Genomic DNA, 12,379 nt, shown 5'->3' with positions numbered 1-12,379 from the left:
TAAAGGGTGAAAAGTACAAATAAAAGGGAATGCTGTGATGGGCTCCCAATTCAAGAAGTATCAAAACGAACATCGACATTTTCTGCGAAAAAGAAAATGTCCCAACAAAACTAAATAGTGCAGAGCAGTTAAGCACGATGCAAAACAAGTTGTAAAAAGGGTGGAAATGTACAAAAAAAAAAGGATTTTACTTTGCTAAGCTGGCGTAACAAGCGGTCAACTAACAGATGCCTTTTTATGTTCGCTCTCCTTCCACTCCAACTGGGCTGTAGCTGCGTTATCGTCATAATCATCGCGTTCAAACGCATGTTAAATGGCCGTCAGCACACACCTGCTACTACTTAAAGGGCATCTGATTTACCTCAAATAAATTTCCTATGTTCTAGAAGTCCGTTTCCTCACATGAGTTTTGCCTTCTTGATAAAGCCAGGCTTTGCGTGCCAACTGAGCCTGTTATTTCAAATTGATCATAATTCCTTCCACCTTGTCGAAGGCATCAGTTCCAGCTGAATAAAATCAGCCCCAATGCATGAGATTGTGGCCCCAAAAAAATCAACCCTGGTTTAAGATATGTTCACACATGCCTGGGAGACTTTGAAAATGTACGATCCAAAAATCGATCACATTATATTAAGTATAAATTATAATTACGACACTCTGAAACATGAAAACATGATTCAAGTATATTTTGTGATTTGTAGTGAGCCATGTCTGAAATTATTGAATTGTGGTGTTTTCTTTTTCCTCTCTGTCTCTTTTATCTCCTGGATGTGTTTCATAGCATCCTCATGAGCAAAAAAAAAAAAAAGTCACACTGACAACACATGCCAAACTCTTTACTCAGATGCAGCCAGAGAGCACACATTAAACTCACAGGATTAGCGCCGTGTGGCAGCAGATTGTACCCGGCTGTATTTGAACAGAAGTTCGAGTGTGAAACCATGCGTTTTCTATTTCACTCCCAAACCATATGGTCCCCGCGTGTAGGTAATGGCATCAAGTGTTCTGTTTCCAGCTGATTTTGCACTTTACGACTGTATTTCAAACAATACAAACATATCAATTTCCAGTTAACAATCAATATATGATGTTGATGAAAATAAAAATGCGCATTTAAGCATTTTTTTTCACCAAGGCCATCGTGCACTCACGGCATTGCAAACTGAATTTTGGGTCGTTGGTTGTCATTCGGCAATTTTCACGGGTCAGAAGAACAGTCCCTCAGGAGCCTTGGAAATCAAATCGGTTAATTGTTTTTGTTCTGGATTAATCCCAGGATGGATATATTTGTGCCGACTAATTACATAACAAAGTGCCTGGTAAAAAGATTGAATGGACTGTGACTGGTAGTGATTGGTGAATATTTTTATGGGACCGTTTTTGTGTGTGTTGGAAAATGCATGCACATGCTTTTCTCTCTTTTTTCCTCAAGTTGGGACGCCTACTGGAGACAAAATAATGATAAATATTTGCCATGAATTGAAGTAATGACAAATGTTTGCTGAATTTAGTTCCTTTTATTTGCTTTAACCGGCTGGAAATCCCTTGCTGATTTCAGCTCGCATTGTTTGCATTGGTGCCGCTCGGGTATTGTAGTCACACAAGCACAAAAGCAGTAAAAAGCGTCCACATGAGAACGAAAGGTGGAGAGCGTTTTGAGGCCCTTGCATTTCCTCTCATTTCCCTGAAGAAATAACAGCTCCAGGTATTGTTCTTCAGGAAAATTCTCGCATGGGGAGGTGGAAGGCAGAGGCTGGGTCATCAAACCACTAAGGGGCAGGAAAACATTTAAATCAGTTGACTGTACGGTGTCGCTGATGTTCAAAAGGAATTTTCTGCGTCGAACTTCCATCTTTTTGGCAATAGTGATGCGATTCGGCTGGCAAATGACAGGTTGCAGGAATGTAAATATCTCGGACAGAGGAAGCCAGTCATGAGTAATCAAACATGCAGATCCTTTTGCAAAAACACCAGGACAGCCAACGAGCAGGATCTGCTTTAGCTAGTTTTTGTAAAGAGAGCGAGAGAGTGCGTCAGGCCCGTAATACTTAATACTCGAGAATTCATTCATCCGCTTTTGAATATGCGCAAAGAAAAACATTGTCTTTTCAGCACAAACTTTACGTCAGCAGTTAATACCAAACTTTGTATGATAATGGAAGTACAATTGCAAATTGCTATTAGAGGTCCTTAATAATTCATATTTTAACACAAACTGTTGATTGTACTCATATTTTGGTTGAATGTAATCATTAAATTAAGATATGAAGTGTGGAAATTAGTGTCCTATCTCTCCATTTCTATGTGTGTAACTTTGATTACCTGATTAAAGGATGCGGTGCAAATCTACGTGACTTGCCACATGAACAGAGAGAACAAGGCGGACTTGATTGGATCTCCTTTTGCGTCACGGGTCAGATGGAACTCTCTAAGAGCTCATTGTGAGGCAGAAGGGTAAAAGACAGCGCCTGTGGCACCAGCACATGGACCTCCATGAAGCATCATTGATTCCTGGTGCAGGACAAGATGTTATTCACAGCCAAGTATATCAAAGGCTTCTTTGTGAATTAATCTTATCGAAATGCTGTGACCTAACCTCCCGAAAGTACAGCGAGTATAAAATAAGGTTGCCACCCCCCGATGACCGAATGTATGAAGGTGTTGCAGCAGGACATGTTTGCAGTGGGCACTGAAGCTCAGGCAGGCATATTGAGCAGTATGTGCTGTAAGCACAGCGTCAGCCATCCCCTCTAAGTTGACATTTGAATACTTGGCAGCATGACTGATGTGTTCTGGTCACCAAACACAAGAAACTGAGGTGGATCGTTTGCTGACTTTCTAATCCTAAAATCCACACTTTGAAAGCCACTACTTTATTGAACTGTCTGTACACTAATTAGAATTACGAAGCATTGAGATAAGAGCGCACTGCAAATATTTAAAACCTGCAGGCTGTTGTCTTCTCTTCGGACTCTAGTTTTTTTGTTTTTGTTTTTGTTTGAATTTCATAGGTTAATTCGAGTGTTGGTTCTATTCTATCTAATTGTATTTCTTTTTTTCTTTTTTTTTTTGCCTTTTGTCATTTGATAGATGGGTTATCTTTTGTGTGTTCCGCGAGCTAAATATGTGGCACGCATATATTCAATATGCTAGCCTGACGATGAGTGCATATTAAAGGTGTCTGGAAAGATTGCAATGAAGATGTGGAATGAGGACAGATGGAAATAATGTAAGTTCTTCATAAATGCACACCTCCTTCCTTTGGGTGCACTAAAGAGCAAGGGCTGTGGCCGTAAATTATTGAGGGGTGGTGCGTAGCCCTCAAATTGAACAAACAGCTGTCTATATTTTATTATTGCGTAAGGGCATCTCTTATCTGGATGTGCACAAGGCGACTAGTAACCACTATGAATGAGCATGTGTTTTGCATGGAAAATTGGCAGCCATAATACTTAAATGAGGTTGAGCTTACCAGTTTGACTGCATGTGTGTGCAATTTCCACCCAACTTAGAACCAAAGCCCTCCAAATTCATGACTGAACACATTTTGTGAATTGGAAAATGATGCAACAAAATGCAGTCATGTGTTGTCATTAGTTTTTAGAACTTAAAGTAGTTCTGTGTCGGCAGCTTTTGTCTCGGGCAGTCACAGCTGCAGGGACAATGTGTTCAAACTCTCTGAAGCTCACAGCTCCCTCTGCTTTGTTTGCTTCCTGATTGGCTGAGCCCGGGCCGTGATGTCATCAGTGCATGTTATAAGGGCGCTGACAAATAGCCTGAGAGACACATGAGAAGCAGTGCTGCTAAACTGAGGGGCAGCTTGAGTGAGAACACCAGCAGTATAGAGAAAGTGCGTCGAAAAGAAAGACGTGGCGCTGAAGTTTTTCAACAAAAAAGTCATCAAACGGTGACTTTTCTTCCAGGGGGAAGTCAAGGAAGGAAACCACCTGTTGAGGTCAGTAATTTTACTTCACGGTCAGCTGGTTAAATCAGCTTTAAAAACTGGCTTTGCTCAACCTTTGCAGGACTGGATAGTTTGTTTTTTGTTGGCAACATTTGGTGGGTAATTTAACTAACGGCCAACATGTGGGTGTGCATTTTTCAGTACTTACTTTTTTTTTCTTAAGAGTTTCTTTTACATGTATTTTTTTCTGTGCACACTATCTCGGTCTCATCAAGCCACTGTTAAAATTGTACTCTGTTTTTTTTTCTTTTTTAATGGAATTCTGTCGCTTCTCTGCAGATGGGAAGTCCAAGCCCCAATTGTACTCTGTTTTTTTTTCTTTTTTAATGGAATCGCTTCTCTGCAGATGGGAAGTCCAAGCCCTCCGCTTTACCTCAATGTGAGCCCAGAGATGATCAACTCTACATCAGATGTGACCAAAGGCGAGGAGGGCTTCAGTGAGGCCACAATGATCGTGCTGGGCATGATCATGTCGTCGCTCATCCTCTGTATCGTTTTCGGCAACATCCTGGTCATTACGGCGATTGCTCGCTTCCAGCGTCTGCAAAACGTCACCAACTGCTTCATCACCTCCCTGGCTTGCGCCGACCTGGTCATGGGTCTCATCGTGGTCCCCTTCGGCGCCTGTTATATCATCTTCAAAACCTGGCACTTTGGTAGTTTCTGGTGCGAGTTCTGGACGGCGACCGATGTTCTCTGTGTGACCGCAAGCATTGAGACCTTGTGTGTCATCGCCATAGACCGTTACTTGGCCATCACCTCGCCCTTCCGTTACCAGACCCTGCTGACAAAGTGTAAGGCTCGCATTGTGGTGGTGCTGGTGTGGATCATCGCCGCCCTGATATCGTTCCTGCCCATCCACATGAAATGGTGGATATCTGACGATAAACAAGCGAAAGAGTGCACCAATGATAGCAACTGCTGTGAATTCTACACCAACATGGCTTATGCCATCACGTCCTCCATCATCTCCTTCTACATCCCTTTGGTCATCATGGTGTTTGTCTACAGCCGAGTTTTCCAGGAGGCCAAGCGCCAGCTCAGAAAGATTGATCAAAGCGTGGGGCGATTTCACAACAACGACAGTTTCAAACCCATGGACGCCAACATCGGGCGGGGCCAGAAGAAGATGAAATTTTGTCTGCGGGAACACAAAGCCCTAAAGACGCTGGGCATCATCATGGGGATCTTCACTCTGTGCTGGTTGCCCTTCTTTCTGCTCAACGTGGTGGTTGCCATATGGAAGGTGGAAGACATTGACCTGACTTTTCGGATCCTCAACTGGATAGGTTACGCAAACTCAGCCTTTAATCCGCTCATTTACTGCCGGAGCCCGGAGTTTCGATATGCCTTTAAGGAAATCCTCTGCCTCAAAGGGAACCACGACTCCAAAGCGGGACCTATGAATGGATACATCTGCGATAGACACAGTTGGCAGAGTGAGCCGCAGGGGCGGAGTAAAGGCAACTCAGAAGACAGTGACGCCTTCGAGGGCTGCTTGGAGCAAGGAGCATGTGTTGACAATGTTGAGGACAGAGCGGTGGACTCCAACGGGAACTGCAGCAAAGACCCCGCGATTGTAAAGGCTGTACTTTAAACTATGAGACTTTTAGCCCAAAGGGCACCAACTTTCATGTTTACACTGCTGTCATGCACCTATTGATTTTGGCAGGTAAGGCCAGTCAAGAAGCATGGTAGAGGCGCAGGATTCTGCTTAGAGGAAACTATATTTATCATGTTACAAAAATACTGTTGACAAATTGTGCTGATTCATTCTGTTCATATTCCGTCTACCTCACCACATCGTCGTCTTGAAAGTGCGCTTGAACATTCGTATTGCCACAACGTGATAGCACTGAGGCCGTTTGATCTATCCTCGCTTTAAAAAAAAAAAAAAAAAAAAAAAAAAAGGAGGATGCATTGTCGATTCATCCGGCTAGATTTCAAATTTCACCATCGGTGGTGCTTATTTGTGAAACATTCCAAAAGCATTCCAGCTTCGTTTTGTCTTCACTGAGGTTCCCGTGTTTGGTGAACAATGCGATAGATAAACAACAGGTATGGGATCAAACTCCTTTCAGCTGTTTTGTGAGGCCCCCGCTAAGCTTGACCTCCCTTTTACAGCCTGCTCCTTGGGAGGTTGTGTAGCAGATAGCACCACTGATAAATAACAGTTATCTCCGTCTCGCCGGTACAAGCTGAGCAACGCCTGGGGCCATTCTCTGTTGGCTTTGTGATGAAAACCTGCACATTTGTAGAGCAATCAGCAATTCCATTTTCACCATTAATGTTTCCTTAAAAGCATACTGTTCGAAATGCTGTCAGCGGCACTTGCTGAGCAAGCAATTAATTCCCTTGAGTGCACTGGTTCATTTGAATGTAATACCCAATGAATGCACAAGTGTTTTTTTTGTTCAATGTTGTGTTTGAATGAGAGTACCGTGTTTACAACATGAACATTGAGTGTTTGTGGCTCTCTGCGTGCCTGTGTGTGTGTGTGTGTGTGTGTGTGTGTGTGTGTGTGTGTGTGTGTGTGTGTGTGTGTGTGTGTGTGTGTGTGTGTGTTCTCATACCCCACGGAGGGTGGGAATAGCTTAACAAGCGGCCAAGATGTGTTTTGTACGAATCATCTTAATGACAAGAGACAAGCAGCGCACGTTTGTCATTTGAAGGACAATTTCCAGACTTCATCTATAGCGCCATGAAATAATCCAGAAGAGTCTTGGCACCGAGTTCTTCCCTTGGTGTGTCTGTCTCCAGGAAGTGCCCCAATCCAGCTGAGCCCAGCCCGATAAACAAAAGTAAATCCATTATCGCCGCTGTCAAGCGACAAGATCGAATCTCCTCCCTAAAAACAACATCGCTGTACTAAGTTCCCTGTTTGAATGCTGCCGTTCCCCAAAGGACCAATTTGAAAAATGAGTCTTATGAGGACGACTTTATAGGAGATACAGCTGACATTCTCAGCCTCAATTGCTTTGAGGGAGTGGAATCTCTTGAGTCAGGTTATGATAACTTATTTTGATGGTGGCGGCAGTTTGCTAAATGTCGCAATAGATGGCCGGAGGAGGAAACACAATCAGTGTTAGTAACCTCTGTTTTTGAGTGTAGCCTTGTCCTGGCTCCCCGTGAACTTTGTATCTCCATGCACAGTATATCTCGGTTCAATCTCGCGTGGCAAAGCAGAGCAAATTGACGCATGTAATGGGTCATTGTACGTCAAATGTGTGTGAAGTGAAAAACAAAACCCGTTTTTAGTCCCTCACCCCCACACCCCCTGTTTTTCTTCTTTGTGAATGATTATAAAGTATTCAAGGGTTTAATGTCATAACAAATGCTCCCGAGATGTCATTTCACTGTATTGTGTCTAAAAAAAAAAAAAAAAAAAAAAAAAAAAAAAAAGAAAAGTTCATGATTCCTAACTACATTTGTTATTTATTTACGTGCACCTGTGAATTTCGCTGTCAATTTTCAGGTGCGTAAAAAACACAGCTCTCATTTTTTTTCAATTAATTGTATTTTGAATGGTATACGTGTATTTGTGCTGATGTGCTGGCTGTTGCAATTTCTTTTCCAAGTAATCTGTTTAGCCCCATTAATGGCGGCTTTGAACCGCACTCAGTCGTATATCCACACTGCTCCCTCCTGGCGGTGCCCTCTCCTTGCAGCTCAAACTCTAACTACTAAGTGGTTACTTTTCGTGTGTCCACAACCCAATTGATATCTACAGTTTCAACGAGAGGAAAGGAAATCACGACACCGTTTGAATTCCCGATGAGGAAAAAAGTCAAACAAGAGAGTTCATATTAGTTGGTTAAGCATAACTGTGTGTAAGTGCAATGGCATGCAAAGGCAGAAGTTCACTTTCATGGCCATTAGGCTTCAATGGTGTGAGTAGCACTGGAAAACATTTTGTAGAATTTTACGATTAGAGCAAAGAACACCAGAAGTCACTCAGTACTTAGCCTATTCACATGACCTGACTCTCATTGTGATTTTGCATATATGTATATGATTGTCTGGTGGAGTGCTGTGGCTCGTTGATGTGTGAATTATTAATACTAAATATGCTTCAGCCACTGTGTGATAAGTGGCCGCTCTTGCAGCTCGATGTTTACTCGATGTTTTTTCAACTCCTTCATGCACAAGTTTGTTGTGGGTATATGTCTGTTGCATCATGTGATGTCCTGTGATATTTATGAAAAGCTGGAGCTGTTGAACTAAATTATTTACGTGTGGCATGTATTGTCCTCATTTTCTGATCATTAAATGGCCCAACAAGAAGAGGTCTACTCTTTTGTGGAGTTCTGAAATGCACATTTGTATTATCATTATTATTATTGTAATTATTATTATGCAAGTGAGTGCAATTGAACAGAAGGACTGTTGAACAAAGACAAACAAAACTGGGCAAGGTTTTGTTGTTTTCTAAATTTCCCCCATTTTTTTTCCAATGGCATCTTATTTTGAGAAAAGAACCAAAAAGTTACCAATCAAATGAGCTAAATCTAATACGAACGTAACGAGGTCCAATGACAGAACCATCCGTCTTTACAAAGATGGTGAGATACACCACAGACACCGTCAGTGTGTATTTATGTAATAATAATTACCGTACTGTGTTATTTATGTTACTTTGCAGTGGTGTATTTTTTTCCCCTATTTCTCTATTCGAGGTTAAGCTGTATAGTATGTATGACAGTCTTGTTGTGCACCACACACACTATAACGTGAATTAAAAAAAAACAACAACATTTAATTGAACTTATTAAGCACTTCTTTGACAGTGTCTGATCCTGATAATATTATTCATCTTTAAAAGCTGACATTTGATCATGAAATTTCATTACATTATGTAGGTTTAGATTGTGCAGGACAGGTGTCCAAAAACCAAAGCCAATATGCCTTCAATTTGGATTTACTTGGATACTTGCATCATGTTCATTGAGTATTCATTTGCATTTTTTTCTGGTTTAAAATACAGAATATAGGTATTGATCCATTTTTCTATATGGGGTTGCGGTTGAGCTGGAGCCTAACCCAGCTGACAAACTCCAAATGTTTCTGAGCCCAGATTTGAAACCACAGCCACAGAAATGTGAGGCAGATGTGCCGACCACTATCTCACAGAGCTGCAATATATAAACTTAATCATACCTGCATGCTTAGAGTGAACTTAAAACACAACTATACACAGGATTTACATAGTTGTCCTTCACACAAGAGCCCATTGTTTGTATTTATTTTTACTGATTCTCTTATCATGGCACATTAAATTAATTGATCCCCTGAAGTGATTAAAAGTTTTCCATTTCTTTTGGTCTTTCCCCTTGAAGTTACATGAATGTGTTAAATAACTGCAAATGGAAGATTTTTTTTGTCAATACTCGTCTTTGTTGGGTAACACCAAAGGCAAAAAAAAAAAAAAAAAGCCCATTATCTATAACTGACTCTTCCTCATTTGTCACGGAGTAGAATCTCTTGCTATGACAGGACACAAACTGCACACTGAGAAATGTCTGTGAAATGCTTGCTGTCTTTAACCGAGTCACTGCACACAAGCTGACAACAGAGATGAACGACTCCGTGTCATGAAAGCATCATTTCTGATTCAGTTCCCGACAAAGAGCCATGGGACACATTTTGCTTGTGATTGTCATTGTCGTTACATCGACAGTATTTATGTCTGTTATGCAGCCTCAAATAGGGTGAACCTTTGATTTTTGGTTCAGGACAATTCGGTTAGAGGCATAGCTTCCTGTGACCCTGCATATGATCATCAATTGAAAAAAAAGGATGACTGATTGCAAAATGAATGGATGTCATGAATTGATTGATATTATTATATTGTATTATTAGCTTCCCATAGCTACAGCCTTTGGCCCAAACATTATCAAATGCATCATGGTTGTTGCTTTGACTTTAACCCTTTCAGGAACAGCCTTTACTACAATGGACAGCTTATTATGTTATCAGGTTATAGGGTGCATGAAAGGGTTAAATGCACAGAAGCGTCTGTCTTAAGAGGATCACATGCTGAAGCTCAAATTCAGCATTCTCATGTTTTGAACAATTCATAAGATGGGATAGTAGATAGATCTGCTTTGGTCCATAAGATCCAGTTTCTCGATTATGTTTGTGATTTACAGCAATTAGGGTCAGAGCGTGTGAAAAGTTTCTCTTCAAAAGATTGAAATGTCCCCTGACATTTTGGCGACTTAAGCGAACAAGGCACCACCATGTCTGCAGTCCCGACGCTCCCAGGGGCTTCTTCCCCTACAAGCGTGCACACACAGTCGCATGTAAAAACTCACTCAAGTTTCTTGGTCCCGTTCTGAAAAACTAGCTCCACCTGACCTGAGGTTAGAAAAGCAGGAATGACTCCATGGATGGGTTTGATTCAGCCAAAAGAAACGTAATAAAACATCACGGCTTCTACAGCCTGCTGATGTAATATTTGCTGCTATTCAATAGAATAACAGAAGACACGAAACTGATGCACATATGCTGTCAACTACATGCACTATATGTTCAAATGTGAACATTACTTTTGACAACTGATGCATGGCTGTGCCATTTGAAGACTTGGGATGAAAAATTCAGCAAATTCAGCTGATTTCGATCAATGAGCATACATTTAGGAAACCGGTCTTTCCCAATTGATTACATTAAGAGAAGTAGAGCAAATTGTCTATCCCAATTTGAGCAGGTAACTGATTCCTGTAAAAAAAAAAAAAAAAAAAAAGTTTGACATGTAGAATGCTAGCGGTGTATTGTAAGTACTGTAATGCTCATGACAATATGATTTTTGGTGGCTGCATATGAGCATTTTCCTCTTTATAAAACTGAAAGATGATCACATGAGGGTGGAAGAACATCTCTTTTTCCCCCCCAACAAGAAGCACTCATTGTTAACATGGCCCTTGAAAATTCTGTAATGCCAGCCGATTCCATGAAATCCAGCAGAAGGTGGCTGAAACTGTATTGTCTGTGGAATCAATCATGGCTCGAGGATTTTTTTTTTCATCTCCTGGTGCTCAAGGGGGCTGAGAAATGTTTTATAAATATACGTTTAAAAAAAAGAAAACACAACTCAACAGGATCTTATGGGTTTTTTTTTTAAATGTTGAAACTAACAGTGATTCTTGCAGCACTATTTCTAAAACTATTCATGTAGCGCAAAAACCACAGATGTTTGCACAACTAAAAGCACAAACACTGCTTTGTACTGACTTCATAATTTTGTAACACACAAATATGTATTTGCATTGTGAGTTTGGATGTAATGGGGGAGGTTTCAAGAAATGTGTGTTTAGTTATTGTGAGATACTGCAATGTGGAGCATGTTGGTGACACACTAAAGGGCAAGTTTATTGATTGCGTTTAATGTGGGGAGTATGATCTTATATGGTATTTGCTGCCACAGCAGCCAGTCAAGTTGCTGTAGCACAGGTGTGATGTGATGTGTATGAGGGGATCTTTGAGTTTTGAGGCAATCCGCAATTTACAAATGGACTTCATTGGTTAACCAGTAAAAAGTGAAGTTCAAAATTCAGGACAGGATCTGACTTAATGAGAGTGGCAGTATCGCTAGGTGAGAGGGATGAATGCCTATAATGGAGACGATGTGTCTGATGGAGGAAATGTGTCGAAAATGAAAGAGTGCTATTGAGGGTGACACACAGTCTCTTGGAGGAGTTACTGACTTGGATGGAAAATGTCCTGATTATAAAGAGGCTGGATTTGGTGCCAATAATCAAGCAGAATTGTTTGTCCTGATTATAAAGAGGCTGGATTTGGTGCCAATGATCAAGCAGAATCAGCAATTTTTTTTTTTCACCGTTATTTCTGAGAAAGAGATCAGATTTCCCGTCTACTGTTGTTGAAGGAAGAGGGTAGGAGGATCAAGGTGGACAGTCAGAGATGGGTTTCAACTGCTTAGCAGTGGAAATACATTTTATTTTCATGAAAAAATATTGCTGAGTAGGAGGAGGTAGATAAAGAATAGAATAGGATCAAGGACAGAACCTTGGGGAACACCAGAGGAAAGGTGGGAGGGGTGTGATGGCAATTGACTAAACTGACTGAGGTCAAACAGATGTGCAGTGAACCAGTAACATACAGTGTAAAATCTTCCAATGTGTGAAATGATATTTTCTACAAGGCTGAAATGAAATCTTGGACGGCCAAAAAAATGGAAAGGAGACCTAACTCGACAGTCATGAGAGGTCACTGGATATTGTGATGAGAGCTGTCTCTGTGTTGTGCAATTGTTGGAAACAAAACTGAAACAGAGGATGTACTGTAGCTTATTGTTGGGAAGGTGAACATTTCTAGGATTTGCACGACATGAGATGTTGTCGGTTTCGGGGGTTTTGAAGCTTTTGGAGTCAGCAAGATGCCCTACATTTAGTT

The 12,379-nt window shown here is 41.1% G+C and overlaps 1 protein-coding gene across 1 annotated transcript; it reads left to right on the top strand.

Annotated features, from left to right (window-relative positions):
- The first annotated feature begins 3,769 nt into the window (after window positions 1-3,769).
- On the top strand, window positions 3,770-5,877 carry adrb2a (adrenoceptor beta 2, surface a). The gene is made up of 2 exons (XM_019884399.1): window positions 3,770-3,955; window positions 4,311-5,877. Exons 1-2 carry the CDS (start codon window positions 3,788-3,790, stop codon window positions 5,559-5,561), a joined length of 1,419 nt encoding a protein of 472 aa, XP_019739958.1. The 5' UTR covers window positions 3,770-3,787; the 3' UTR covers window positions 5,562-5,877.
- The last annotated feature ends 6,502 nt before the right edge of the window (window positions 5,878-12,379 follow it).

Source organism: Hippocampus comes, unplaced genomic scaffold (genome assembly GCF_001891065.2).
Source record: "Hippocampus comes isolate QL1 unplaced genomic scaffold, H_comes_QL1_v1.1 scaffold156, whole genome shotgun sequence".
Lineage (NCBI taxonomy): Eukaryota > Metazoa > Chordata > Actinopteri > Syngnathiformes > Syngnathidae > Hippocampus > Hippocampus comes.
This window is presented reverse-complemented; position numbering and strand designations above follow the sequence as displayed.

Excerpts from the sequence above, each read along its gene's own strand:
- adrb2a (XM_019884399.1), top strand. The coding sequence starts at position 3,788 with ATGAGAAGCAGTGCTGCTAAACTGAGGGGCAGCTTGAGTGAGAACACC. Across the intron at positions 3,956-4,310 it reads GAAGGAAACCACCTGTTGAG|ATGGGAAGTCCAAGCCCTCC; the intron begins GTCAGTAATTTT and ends GCTTCTCTGCAG.